The sequence below is a fragment of the Etheostoma spectabile genome, chromosome 24 (genome assembly GCF_008692095.1).
Source record: "Etheostoma spectabile isolate EspeVRDwgs_2016 chromosome 24, UIUC_Espe_1.0, whole genome shotgun sequence".
Classification (NCBI taxonomy): Eukaryota; Metazoa; Chordata; class Actinopteri; order Perciformes; family Percidae; genus Etheostoma; species Etheostoma spectabile.
Genome location: NC_045756.1, coordinates 6595962 through 6610461, shown reverse-complemented (window position 1 = coordinate 6610461; position 14500 = coordinate 6595962). Strand labels below are relative to the sequence as shown.

The 14500-nt window shown below is 43.1% G+C and overlaps 2 protein-coding genes across 7 annotated transcripts in view; both read left to right on the top strand.

Moving 5' to 3' along the window:
• Nucleotides 1-9680, top strand: part of LOC116673943 (ras-related protein Rap-2a) — a 33189-nt gene extending 23509 nt beyond the window's left edge. Inside the window, exon 4 of one of the 2 annotated variants that reach the window (XR_004327922.1) lies at nucleotides 9668-9680. The gene's annotated coding sequence lies outside the window, so the exon portion shown is untranslated. Of the gene's footprint in view, nucleotides 1-50; nucleotides 62-9667 lie in introns of those variants that run through there. The other variant, XR_004327923.1, reaches the window with a different exon arrangement.
• jam2a (junctional adhesion molecule 2a) lies at nucleotides 1763-14269 on the top strand. 5 transcript variants are annotated; one of them, XM_032506329.1, is made up of 11 exons: nucleotides 1764-2291; nucleotides 6825-6890; nucleotides 7080-7190; nucleotides 7968-8117; nucleotides 8224-8411; nucleotides 8650-8752; nucleotides 9497-9604; nucleotides 9783-9798; nucleotides 12429-12500; nucleotides 13690-13723; nucleotides 13993-14067. In XM_032506329.1, exons 1-11 carry the CDS (start codon nucleotides 2243-2245, stop codon nucleotides 14029-14031), a joined length of 936 nt encoding a protein of 311 aa, XP_032362220.1. In that variant the 5' UTR covers nucleotides 1764-2242; the 3' UTR covers nucleotides 14032-14067. The 5 variants fall into 5 exon arrangements, with proteins under 5 accessions (XP_032362222.1, XP_032362220.1, XP_032362221.1 ...); XM_032506330.1 differs by having other exon boundaries at nucleotides 1767-2291; nucleotides 9786-9798; XM_032506331.1 differs by lacking the exon at nucleotides 13690-13723 and having other exon boundaries at nucleotides 1763-2291; nucleotides 13993-14269.
• The last annotated feature ends 231 nt before the right edge of the window (nucleotides 14270-14500 follow it).

Genomic DNA, 14500 nt, shown 5'->3' with positions numbered 1-14500 from the left:
ATTCAAGGTGGGTTTTGTAACATCGACATTCTTTTCCTGCATTTAATCAGTCAAACTATCACTCACCATCAGGCGGCGGCTGAAGATTGAGCAAAGCCTCGGGCCCGAAAACTTAGCCACTGTGCAGCTGTTGCTCCCACTCAAGCATCCAACCACCGCCACCACTACCCCCACTACCCCCACACCAACCCACTGACAATGTGTGAGACACACCCAAGGACATGTGCCTCGGACTTGGAGCCCAGTCACACCACCACCACCAATTGAGATGTTTGAATCGGTGCCCTAAATTCGCGGCTGCTGTGGTGCTTGAGAGATGTGTAAGATGCCTGCAACGCCGCTGCCCAAACGTAATTAAAATTGAATAGCTACTAAAACACTCTGGAATAACTCATTCCTAGAAATTAATTCATAATGTGTGTATGGTCTCCACCAATGGTGTAGTAACCCCACAGGTTCCCTCAGTTACTCTCCGTGGAAGGACTGACTGAAAGCAGTGGAAGTGTTTGCCAAGTGTTGAGGCAGAGTCTTAGTGTTGTATCCAGTGGTTATTCTTAATGGTTTAGTCATTAGTAATTCACTGGGGGAATTATTGATCTACAGGGCTTAGTCTGTTTTCTCTATTTCTGCACTAAAGAACTGCAACAATACCAAGCAGTAAATATGACAAAGACACGTGTCTTTGCAAAGTAAGTGGTCGTCGTATTCCACATTTTCAGTTATCTAGAGATAAACACTTTTCTGTTTTGGGCCTTGAGAGAGCGTCCAGCCTTACCTCCATCTCGTAAGCCTTTTTATTTTGAGCTGAACCTGTCAGATTTAGCTTTGAGCACATCGACATCTCCATCCATGGCTAAACTTATTTTTTTTACATCTTTTGTGTCTTCAAGATTGAAGTAGTTTGAATACTTATACCTGAAAAATTGCAAATTTGATAGGGCAGGATGTTGGAGGATAATTCTACTTCAATCTAACATTGAGAGGCCCGTTTAAGCGCTTACATGGCGACTTAAAAAACGTCATACGCTTCAATGTGCAAAATATGAACGCAGCCTGTTATCAATCAATATAACACTAACATTTTCTAATAAGGCACGCTTTAAAAAAAAATTGTATTCAGTGGCTATTAATTTGTATCAATTATTTATAGCGTGTATCACCTTAATTAACAAACATGTTTTGGGTTGCCAGGTTGTGAGAAAAAGCTTTTGCCCTTTAGACAATCTGCTGGTAATACCTAGTTATTCATGTTGGTTAGTCATTAATAAATGTTTAATAAGCTGTTAATTAATGGAATTTGGTGGGGATCTTTGGCAGCCTCTTCCCAGAAGGCAAGTGGCCTTTATGGTCCATATATCAAATGTATCAGTCAAAGGGTGTTTTTTTACAACCTGGCAATCCAGAAGTTTTTATTAATGAGTTATAACAGAAATGCAAGTTAGTAAGTTACTTGTTAACTATAGCCATGCGTTACAACTTAAAAACTCGTATTATTGGGTTATAAAAGGGACTTTGTTAGCAAACTCACAGAAAGAAACTGTAATATATCTGCACCTGATCCGTCCTTAAATTATTAGAAACAGGAAATCGGACCTTTTGGAGGAAAATTTGGACTAAATGTTCCATAATGTGGCTTTCAAATGTATCTGTAGGCTCAGTCTATGCCATCCAGTCATATTAAAAACAAACTTTAGGGTCAAAGCGGGTCCTTCTCGGACTATGAGTGCCACACCTTGTTGCCATACCCAGTTGACTCCCGTTATGTGGCCAGTTAGTCATGCAGTGCGCGTCTTGGACACGGCGCTGCGCTCTCGGCGCTCCGCCGCTCTGCTCGTCTGAAAGCACACCCCGCCCTCCCTCCTTCCCTCCCTCTCCACCTCTACCAGTACACCACACATGAGGGGGAGAGAGGACCTTCATCCGCGTCTTTCATAGTAACCGAGCCACGCCGTTCACAGCCAGACTTCTCAGCCAGGACACCGGAGTCTCTGACCGGTCCTTCCCGGAGGTGTGTCCCGCTCATCCGCTCCCCTGCCAGCAGCTCCGCGCCGCTTCGCTCCGTTCTGCGCCGGTCCGGTCCGGTAGGGTCCGATCGCTTCCCCCCTGGAGAACAGTTTATTCCCTGGAAGCTGGATGAATTATTGGAGAGTTGGGAACAAGTGCGAGAAGAAAGCTGAGGCTTGGGATCTGCCTCCTCGCTCCGTCCAGGGAAGACAAGACTCCGCCAGAGTTGTGGACGATAATGGAGGGGACGTCCCTGTATCTTCCTATTGTCATTTTACTGATGCAATGTAAGTGACAAATGGAAACTAATTATTCAGGAGAACTAACTGTCTGTGTTTGTGTTTACATACTTCTCCCACTTTTTATTTATAATACTTTATTTTTTATTTCAGCTCATCCCTGGGATCTATAATTTGCGAAAAGGGTCATTTAATTAAGTGCTTTAGACTTAACAATCTTAATTTTTTGTCAAACAAGTGACTAATTCTTGGAGAGATTTGAGGAGAGACAGTTTTTCTTATTCCAAACAGTGGTCTTCTTTTAGGGGGGTTTTCAACAAAATATTTGAAAATGTGAATTTGTAGGGAAACTTTTAATGGCAGAGTTGAACATTTTAAAGTTATATACAATAATGTTTAAAGAAACTTATTTTGGACTTTTATTTTGTTGAGCGTTATTCCCCAGTTCAGTGAAAGCCCCTATGTGAGAGTGGGCTGTGCAGCCAGACTGGCTTCCTACAAGTTGGCACTAAAATTGTATTGGCGGGTGCCACGAAGGCGGGTGGGCGACATGGTGGTGGCAGGAGGGCACCCGTCTTGGCAGAAGAGGGGACAGAGCCGTGCATGAGGTCAACAATTGGAGTACCACCAGAAACTTCAATGTTTCATGTTTTCATAGCAGGGATTTTACCATGAGACTGAAGGGTGGAATGAAATAAGAAAATAGAAGTGTAGATAAAGTTTTAAAACCTGTTTCTTTAAATTGCAAAAAGGCACCTTACTTTCCGTGATGGGTAAGAGAAAGCAGTCTAAGTGCCTTTAGGACTCGAGGGGAGCAGCAGCAGCGTGAGATGGATATGATAAGACAGTTAGCGTGAGTGATGCAGATTTTACTCTGTGTTATCCAAATTTTGCCACCTGTCAGGCCTCGAGTTCACAGAGGTGTATGTGTGTGTCCAGTCCTCTATGGACAGCCTGACAGAAATCACTCATCTTCTGGCGCACAGATAGATGTCGACAGTTTAACAGAGCAGCTTCAAATCGGCCTCCGCTCTAATGAACGCCTGTGGAGTGTATTTTTAAAAAAGGAACAAAAAAAACAGGAGGAAATGTTTTTGGGTGGGTCTCTGTGGAAAGAGACCTAACATCCCCCATCTCAACCATACACACACACACACACACACACACACACACACACTGTGCCTGCCTGAGACAGCTGTTGCTCACAGGGGTTACAGTCATACAGAGAGGCTTTGTTCAAATGGATAACACACACACACACACACACACACACACGCACAGTCCTCCCTGTTTTTTCTGCACCCCCACACCCTTGAAACGTGTGTGCCATTCACGTTATCTACATCACACAGCCGGACAGGATATGTCTTGATGGGCCCATTCCCTTCCTCTTTCATTTGTCCTGTTAATTTGAATAAGTGCCTTAATTATTACTGCGCCATGCTTGTTGACCCGGGCCCAGCCCTGGAAACACCCACCCTGGTCTCTGTAACACTCTGTGCGGACCACGTAATGAGAGTAAAGCTGCGTGCCAAGAAGCGAGCGTGCCATCTTTCTATTTTTGCTCAGGCCGTCCCACTGTGAGTTTGAGCTGTCGCAGTGTTTGGTTGATGTTGATGCCATGCACGAGGTGTGTGTGTGTGTTTGTGTGTGTGTGTGTGTGTGTGTGTGTGTGTGTGTGTGTGTGTGTGTGTGGTGTGTGTGTGTGTGTGTGGAGCTTGTCTGTGTTGAAGCCTTTGTCTCAATGTTTCTTTGCTTCAGTGCCCAGACCCTTCGCTGAAGCATTTGAATTACCTTACTGGCCATATCTGATGCCATATTGGAGGCATATATATATGCTGTGGAGCAAATGATAAAAAAGAAGCTATTTTTTGACAGCCACTTTACTCATCAAAAAATATTTTTGGCGTAGTGAAACTAACACAATATAGAATTTTATTAGGCTAACAATTTCCATAGCTACTCAGGTGGTCAAAGATGCTCGGCTCAACAGCTGCCCAAGTCCTGCATGCTTGGACTCGCTCGTGATGAGTGACGCGGCAGAATCTTGGACAAAATCCAGGTGCCAACCCTGGCCCAGCCGGTGCTACTATCTGGAGCTGATTCTCAGTCCAAATCAGTCCACACTGCAAATACCTGACCAAGGATCAGTCCTCAAAGTGAAGTGTGCAGATGTTGACCCACAATCTGCCTGACTCAGCTGACTAGAGGGTACCATTAACTAAAATAGTTCTCATAATAGCAAATCTTTATTTTACGAACAACTGAGACATTTTTTGTTGATATACGTATCAATTTTGCCAGTGGCCAAAAATACTCTGCTCAATAGCAAAGTCTGGCGTGAATCTGGAGCTAATTTCAGGTGCCAATGGTGGTACAAATCTGTCTGCTAACTGGCGGGCTGTACTCTAATAACTGTTAGCAAATCTGTCATATGGAAAATGGAATTTGGTTGCCTCACACGCGCTAAAATCAGTTTATGCATTGTTTATGCAAATTCATGTATTTATTGTGCAATACAGCCAAAAAAACCTCTGTGCTACATGAGTGCAACGGAAGCTGCACCATGTTAACATTACCCACCATGCAGTGGTGAAATGAGCTGAACAGGCCATGTGTTCATTGTCTGCCTCGACGCCTTTGTAGTTAATTGAGGCCATTGAAGCTGACAGTGTTCACAGTAGTAGAGCACAGTGGAACAGGACACGGGCAGCGGGACCTCACATGCAGGGCCTCTTTGCTCATTTCTGTGTGTGTGTGTGTGTGTGTGTGTGTTGTGTGTGTCAGTCAGTGCAGCGGTAAAGTTGTTGTCAGCCCAGCTACATTTCTTTTTTCTCAAAGAGACACCCTTCAAGGTGGCGGCAGGCCTGGTGTCACTATGTGACAAGAGCTTCTCCCGTTCACAGTCCTACTGTCTGAGAGGATCTCCCTCACCTTCAATCCCGCTCTCTCTCTCGCTCTCTCTCTTTTATTCATGCTACTGCAGATCTCTGCCCCCCTCCACCCGCCTCCCTCTCCTCCACTCCACTTCATTTGTATTCTATTCTTAGGGCGGCTCATGTCTCCTTTGTCGTTCCTCCTCGTCCCTTTTTAATCTCATTGTATCTCCCCCCTTCGTTTTGTTCGTCATTTAGTGAGACAATGCTCCTCGGAGGGTGTCGAGGTACACGAGCCAAGGCTACGGCGATAATCCTGTTACACTGCCGCAAGTCAACACATGGCAAAGCGAGGGCAAGAGGGACATCATCTGTGTGCAGTTTTAATTCCCTTAGCACGAAGTTTCACCAAGTGAGGCTGGTGTGTAAATTGAACTAACTTTAGGAAATGCTTTAAAAAAAAAAAAAAAACGAAAAACTTAAGTGTGCGTTATGCTGCATTTGGCAGATGACGTTGTTATTATCATCGAATAGGCTGTTGTTTATTTAAAAGCTAATTTAAAAATAGCTGTTTTTGTGGAAATAAGAGCGAGGGAGACCTTTGGGTCCAAGCTACAGTTTGTATAGTCATCCAACATGGCCGCCTTCCTGTTCTTTTCCACACTTCCTGCCCTTTGTCTCAGCTTGCCGACTTTTCTCTCCCTTCACAGGAGAAAACTTCTGTCAGTTTGTAATCTACTAACAATGGGGCCCACACAGGAAGTTACTGACAAACAGGAAACTGTTCACATTCATTTCAGCCTGTGCTTACCATTGTGAGATTTAGATCTGACATTTGCAGAAACAATGACTGGAAAAGTGTGTTTTTTGTGGGACGTTATTAAGGTTTTTGCTTTCAGGAATATGTGAAGGGGACATCTTCATTATGCCGAATTAAAAGTTTGTTACACATTTCTTTTATAGCCCTTAATGTTCTGAGTAAGTACCCCCTGAGGCCCATTCAACATTTATTAGGTCATTTCAAAAATGCATGTGCATCTAAAAATCAGTTTTTCACTTTACTTAAGTTGCCGACTTTTGGGAGATGTTAAAGGCTTCCGAGAGTGTTTTACGGTTTTTGCCGCGTGCTTGCTTGCAACCTGTTATCCCCATAAGTAACCTTTACCCCATTGAACCCAAGTTTAAGAACAGGACAACCAGAAAATAATCCGCCCCGTAAACCAATCAGCACACAAGAAGGGAAGCTCGGGCTTCCTCTTCCTGTTTGGAGGCTGGATATCAGTAGCGCGGATAGCAGGGAAAGGAAACCCGGGCAGTGTGCTGTCTGCCTCTTGGCTAATGCCCCATACATCAGGTTAATCTGAAACAAGCCTCTGGAGAAATGCTTGGCGACGGTGTCCTACCCCGCGTTTAAATTAACATATGGCGGGCTGCTCCTTAACCCTGCTGGATTAAAGCGGAGGAGGGAGTAATCCTGCCCTTGCCTGAGATCTCCTGGAGAAGGACTCTGGCTGTGTTTGCCTCAGACAGTCGCCCAAAGACGGCCATTAAGCATTCTCCTCTTGCAGTTGGCGGGCAACGTGAAGCACTTTACCCAATTCACCTTGCCCCCTAATGGATGACAAGCAATATTGCGTTCTGAACTGCTCACCCCTGTTTTTCTATCTTCCACTTTCCCTCCTCTCTTCTTCTCCACCACTACCAGGTTCCCCCTCCGTTCCTGTTACCGTGGCGACCAAGAGACACAAGGTGGAGGTGCGTGAGTTCTCAGGTGAGTCAGAAAAAGCAGCCCTCATCTCACTGTCACAGTCTTTTTTTTTTTTTTTAATCTCACAAGTTTTATCTGATTCTCTCTGACAGAATAAACCATAAGGCTATAAATAGACCAAGCAGTTAAAAATGCAAATGATTGAAGTCTTTGCTATTCTGCCATAAATATCTCATTGGCTCCCTTTTTCAGATGCGGTGCTGTCCTGTACGTTCCGCACAGAGAATGACCAGAACCCGCGCATCGAGTGGAAGAAGAAGGGGAAAGATATTTCCTTTGTGTACTTTGATGGACAATTCAAACGTAAATAAAAAAAATGCAGCTTGTTGCTCTTAATCCCACGAGTGTCAAACAAGCCATTTGCAGTACCAGCCTTGAAGGGTTTGCCACAAGCCAGTGGATGAGATAGGAATAATGGATAAACTACAAGAGATAATTTAGCACAGTCCATTCGTCAATGGTGTTGAGGCCTAAAATCTTAACCTGTCTATCCAACCTATATCCTTGATCACTCTCCTTTGTGGTTTAGGATGTGGATTTAATAGGTGGAATAAATAATAAATTATACAATAGCTTTCACCCGGTCAGTCTCTTTTAAAGACACTTAGCCTGACAATTTTCTCAAATATGTCAAGCCTCTTCTTCATTGTCAGCTCTAATTCCCAGCTAAGGATGGCTTAAAAGGTGGCATGAATGAAGAGTTACTGCTTTCACAATGTCAACAACCATTTTGTAAATTCATGAATAGTCATTGCACTGCCTTCCTCTCCCTACTCTTCCACCCAATGGCTGGGTTATCCGATTAGAGGTCCCTGGGGCAACACATTTGCTGTTACAGTACATGGTTGCTGATACTTAGTTAACTATAGTGCAAACTGGGGCTGTGTTCAATTCATTTTTATAGACGGTTTAACAATAATAATATATCATGAAGGCTGTTGCTATATTAGGATCTTAATGTAATGTTTTATATTTAGGTGGCATTAATGTAATATTCTGATTGAAACATAGTGGCTTTAGCCTGCAGCCAGTAAAGACTTTTCTCTTTGATCTTCCTGACCTCCTGTCCTTTTTTTCCAGCTCCTTTTGAGGGCCGGGCGACCATTGAAGGGGCCACGGTGACACTGCAAAGGGTGACTCAGGAAGACGCCGGGGATTACCGCTGTGAGATCAGTGCTCCTCTTGACTCGGTCATCCTGGGCGAGACCAACATCACGCTCAAAGTCCTGGGTACGACAGACATTGATTCCATAAGTGAAAGCTTAAATGTTTGGGAGATTGGTTTATACAGGTTTTGCTCATGGTTCTGTAACACTTACCTTGCCCCGTACTCTAGTGCCCCCACACACCCCGTCCTGCGAAATCCCCAGCGCGGCAGTGACAGGCTCCGTGGTGCAGCTGCGCTGTAGGGACCAGCAGAGCATCCCGCCTGCTACATACTCCTGGTTCAAGGACAGCAAGCCAATCGGTCAGCCACGCCACGGCAACGCCACCTATCTAATCAACCCACACACAGGAGTACTGGTGAGTCTGATAAGGGAAACAAGGACAAATGGACTGTGTATTGGGAAATAGCTTACACTGTCGCCTTGCAGTATCATGACTTAGAGGCGAGCAAATCCTGCTGTTGACTTTTTAGAAAATTTGTTGCTAGTAGTGTTTCGTTGCTCAAGGGCACTCCAGCAGAACAGATGCTAAAATAAAAAAATGAACAGCCGAAGCTATCTAAAACGTCTTCTTCTTCCCTTTGTCTTTTCTGCAGGAGTTTCGAGCTGTAGCCAAAAACGACACCGGTCGATACAGCTGCTTGGCTTCGAACGGAGTGGGATCACCCAAGATGTGCAAGGGCAAGCACATGACGATAGGTGTGTGTGTGTGTGTGCATGTGTCCATGCGTGCGTGCGTGTGTGTGTGTGTGTGTGTGTGTGTGTGTGCGCGTGTTCCTTCCTGCCACTTCCCCACACCTTTCAGCGCCGGAATAAATCAGGGATGCAGTGGAGAGGAAAAAACCTACAGAACTTCATTTGACCCTGCTTCTAAAATCTAAAACCCCTTTACGATGCAACTTAAAGGCCCCATATTATAAAAAGTGAAATGCCATGTCCTTAAATATTATTTAATCATTTCTGCATATTTAGACAGACAGTATAAGAAAACAAAAGATTTGTGTGAACATTAAAGCATGTTCTAGTGGAAACCCAAAATGCAAGTATGAACCCAGAAATGATAACATGGGAACTTAAAAAAATTGTAAGGCTACTGCATCTATTCTTTACACACATAACATGGTCTAAAAATGATGGCATTTTCTCTGGAAAGGTCTCCAGCTTGCTAATACATTATATAATGTACTGTAGTAATGTAATGTAATCTAGGTTAATGCAGACAACCGTTTTACGCACTTAATACATTATAGGAAATGTATTGGAGTACAGGAAACCGCATTAGGCAGAGTTGCACTAACATATGGCCTCACTGTTTCTGATTGTATGGTAACCACTGTTCCACTGCATCTTGACTGTGTCAATAAAATGAAATGAGAGTTTTCACCCGTTATGTACCGCTGCTGAGAGAAACCGACCATGACTCTGTTCCCCTCTCACCTCTAGAGGACGTCAACGTGCCGGCCGTGGTGGCAGCAGTGGTGGTGGTCTGCCTGGTCATCGTGGTCTGTGGATGCGGGGGATTCCTCTTGCACCGCAACGGTTTCTTCAGCCGTGAGTTTGTCCCTTTAGTTCCCTTATTTTTTTGGCTGTTTTTTTCTTTTCCTTTTCTTTCAGTCAAACAACCAATGTGTCCGCCTGCATTATCAGCGCGTCAATTAATACTTTCTCCATAAAAGAACTCCTGACATTCCCTGTGTTTTCTCCTACATGCTCCTGTCTCGTCCATCAGCAGGACACAGAGGAAGGTAAGAGCTCTGTGATTGCATTAACATTGATGTGGACAAACACAGGCTAATACCCCCCACACTTTAGATTAATGGAGGAGGGGGGTTGTTTTTTCACTAAGGCTGCATGTCTGTGTGCTGAGTCAGGACTGTATAGAGGGACAGCTGTGTGTGTGTGTGTGTGTGGTGTGTGTGTGTGTGTGTGTGTGTGTGTGTGGTGTGTGTGTGTGTGTGTGTGGTGTTTGAGCCACAGCCGTGCCTGTGTGTCTACTCATCCAGTGATTGGCGCCAACAGATGTAAAAACCATGGGAAAAGGTTGTTGTTGTTTTTTTCATAATGATTGCCACTTGCAGGCAGACACACAGCTGTTGGAATCATGTCAAAGTGGAGCAAGACAGATGATCTCAAAATGCAGACATTTAAAGGGGGAGATATAACCAGCGCAACATAAGTATGTAATAATTACTGGCTGTTAATCAGCAAGGAGGAAATTATTGTCAGTGGAAGGAATTGCAAGCAATTAAACTGATTGGACGGTTAATTTGAAAATGGATTATTTCGATATTGCAGAGATTGGAGACTGAGACTGTGGCGTGACAGAGGACTGTTAGTGCAGTTACACACAAGAGTGGGCGAAAGGGCGTTTTGATGCTTGACTGGTTGTTAGGCCACAAACCACAGAGACATAAATGCATGTCCTCATGTGACTGGCCTAATTCGCTTGACTTTATGTTATTTGATTACTGGCTTGTGACTGCGCAGCGTTTGATGGAGCGTCGTCGTGGAGCTCTCCTTGAAGCTGATGCGAAAGCTCTTTGTCTACGTTAACGTCTGATGCTTATCCCACTGAGCTAACTGGAGCTGTCAGTGTCAACTTCCTATTTATAGAACAGGCTTCTTCACAAAGACTCAAAGACAATGTGACATGATATCTGATGCACCAAAAGTAGGCCCGAGTTAACAAAGTAGGAATGCAGATCTAGGATTTAGCTCGGCCTTTTAGGGAAAGATGGCCGAGGGGACCTGGTTAGAGAGATGGATGTTACATCATGTGACCAGGGTCCAATTTTAAGGTCTCCTTACAGCCTATGGTGGTTGGGGAAAAGGAAAATTTGGGCTGTTTGACACAAGTGAAGTCTTGTTTGTGACAAAGTGTCCCTGTAAAATACACATAGCTGCCAATGTACTCTGATGGTTACATTACATATTGATATCTCTCTCAGCTAGTGTTTAAGGTGAAATATTTGAAGAAACCTCTTTTCTACAAATTATTTTATTCACAAGAACATATTGTAGTAGTAAAGAAATAGGAACATCTTCGCAATAAGTGTACATTGAAATACTGTGTAATTTATGAGTGAACCTTTGAGTTATTTAAAACACTACAAAACATGTGTATGCATTTTAAAGGAGACTTCCACCGCTGTGCCACACACCTAAAAAGAGAGGCAGTAGAAAAGAGTTGCACAGAGTTGAGACATTGTGTATCAGGGTGTTGGATCGCTGCATTTGATTGGCTCACCACTTGACCCGCTCCCTCCAGCATTGCCTCCAGCTCTGCTGCATGTCAGAACACGTTTGTTGCCGTAACCCCAGTTCTGTAAACTCGTGCAAAGGATTTCCTCGGTGGTGGAGTTTAACTAAGTACATTTACTCAAGTACTGTACTTAAGAACACATTTTTTTTTTTTTTTATTAATATTTTATAAAGAGACATAGAGAAAACAAGGCCATACAAAATAAGACAACCGCAAGCTGGAAATAACAATACGAAAAAAAAACAAAAAACAGAACGCTCGGTTCCATAAATGTGACAGGCACATTATGCGGTATGAAGTAGGATACAATGGGGGCTGAATAAGGAAAGAAAGCAGAATCAAATAATACAGTTTTTTGTTTTTTTTTACAAATGCTCTCGTCAGTATAGCAGAAATATTGACATTGATATAGTCAAGAAATTGTTTCCATATTCTTTCAAAGCCATCAGTTCTGTAGTGCATAAGACAGAAAAATCCAGAGGTGTATATTCCATTATAGTCTTCTTTTTTTTTTCTTCTCATGCCACCACTACATTCATTTTGACAGCTTTAGTTACTAGTTACGTCACAAATTAGTTAGTTTTGCACACAAAACACATGCAGTTTGTAAAATACGATGTTGTATTATAAACTAGAAACTACCCAACGGTATAACTGCCTACAAGTCCAGCTGAGATGATTTGACTTTCGACCCTTTTTTCACACTTTTAATGCTCTTTTTTTTTTTTTTTATCCTTTTTTGTTTGTTCGCAATTTCTAAAATGTGACAAAATGTACATTTCAGAGTCTACATGTTGCCACTTGTGTCATTAAATGCGACACTTTACAGACACAAGCAGCAGCAACATGGAGATTGGCAAACATAGAGCCTAAGGACCCTGAATATACCATATGCACTATATATATACATACTGTATGTTGTGTATATATATGTGTGTGTGTTAATATTATTTTTTATACAACTAGGGTTACGACGGCACCTTACGCATCTGACTTCATACTAATAAACCCCCCACCCACTCACCCATTGAAGCATGGTGTGCAGTGCGACTCCAAAATGCCCCCCCCCCCCCTTGTTAACCCTTTTTAAAGCCGTCATGCTGGCCCCTGCAGGTCATTTTGGATCTCCCAGTGTCATGGTGCAGCCCACATCAGCAGCCAAACCCTGCACAGAACTGAGGACACGTGAGTGTGACCGCTAGGCCCACAGACAGATATGGAAGAAATGAAGAGCCATTATTTAATGTGACTCCTATACACAACTAAAGAACCAATTGGGAAAATGAACCAGAAAGAATACTTTGATATATTGGGAAATATCAAGGTACTAATTATAAGGGCTCATGTCTGATCAGGTTACTTTTTTCAGTCAGTTATCTTGATATATATATATATATATATATATATATATATATATATATATATATATATATATAGTTAAAGTGCAGTGACTTCTTGGAGTCTCCGTTGGTTGCCTTACTGGACAGCAACCCAAGCATTTTTATCAAAACATCAAACTATTTCTTTAAATATTCAGCAGTTACATTTTTACACGTAGTTTTTCAGTTGTGCATAAGATTCAAATTATTCGGGCCGCGTCCTGCTTCCATAAACAGACCAGCTAAGAACCAGTGACCGTAGATAGATACATACATTCTGTGTACATTTGCATGTACATCCAGTTGCATCACTTATATCACTATCAGGTACATCTAGTTAACATGCATGTGGTCTTTTACAACAGTCCTGCAGTAAATCTTCAGGAAGGTTACGATGTTCAGATTTTGTTGAATGGGTTTTTGAAAGTAGCGGATTCGACATTTAGAGGCTGCAGTTTGTGATGATGTTGAACTGTTAAAGACAGGTGTTTCTATTATTTTGGCCACCCCATTTCTACCAGTAAAGGTATGCTAAATAACAGAAAGACCTCTCTGTATAATGCCAAACATTTCAACAGCACCAGAAACCGCATCCTCCAAAATGAGATAAATCAACACCTCTTTATAACAGTTTCACGTCCACGGAAGTCTGATTTATGACACGACTGTTGTTTTAGACTGCATTAGCTTTTGCAAGGTGTACCAAATAATAAACTGGCGACTGAGTGCATATCGACAGCTGATCAAATACCTTGTACCAAACACTGAAGCACACTTTCCTTTCACAGTCCCCCGCCTCAGTTTGATATAATCCGGTTTAGCCGCGGAGAGTCAGACTTTCCTTTTTACCCAGTGGGAGGTTTGCCATGTATGACGTGCATTATTTATGCAGAGCAAGATATGACTCAGGATACAGCTGTCTGCCTCGGCTCTCCTCTCTTCTTTATGACTGTGTCAAACTGTCCACTGTGCTTACCAATGTCTTTGTCTTGTAGATCCAATGTCAACTACATCCCTCCGCCCCAAGAAGTAAGTGTTTCTTTGTTTTCTCTCTTGTCCTCTTCCTCCTTAACCCCCCCCCCCCCCCCCCCCCATGTTAAGCTCTGAGTGGACGGCATGAGCAAAGCGCTGACTTAAGCACGAGCTGTTCATATTTACCTAATGAATGTTGCTGTGTTTTTGATTGAGATCACACCACCGTTGCCCCAAGAGCCGTTATTCTGAAACGATCACAAAAAACAAAGCCATGCTAATGCTTTGTGTGTGTGTGTGTGTGTGTGTGTGTGTGTGTCCCTCAGCCCCAGGATTTCAAACACACTCAGTCATTCATGCTCTAAGAAGCTGGCCTTCCTTTGAGAACACGTCACCCTCGTGTTACGGTGCCAAACACTGGATTATCTGGTTAACTCTATCCCTGGACTCTGGATGAGCTCTCGATCTTCCAGTTCATGCTAATTTTAATCTTCTTCCTGTACCGCTCCTTTTGAATGACAAGACAAATGTGCAAGGCTTCTTACGCTCTTGCTCTGCCCTGTGTGGGTCGCCCCAGTCAGTGATGGTCTTATGGATAAGGAACAGTTGTATGACGTTCTGCTCCCCCCTGGTGGTCATATGTTGAAATTCCAATTTATACTTTCTGAAAGATCCAGGGATGACTTGATCTTTTTACATACACACTTTCTTTCTTCCTTCAGCGAATGGCCAATGTTTTCAACTACCTTTTATTTTATACCAAAGACTGACTGTGTAATTAATTTTTCTTTAAAAGTGGGGAATTCTTCTAAAAGCCATAGGGAAAGCATTACT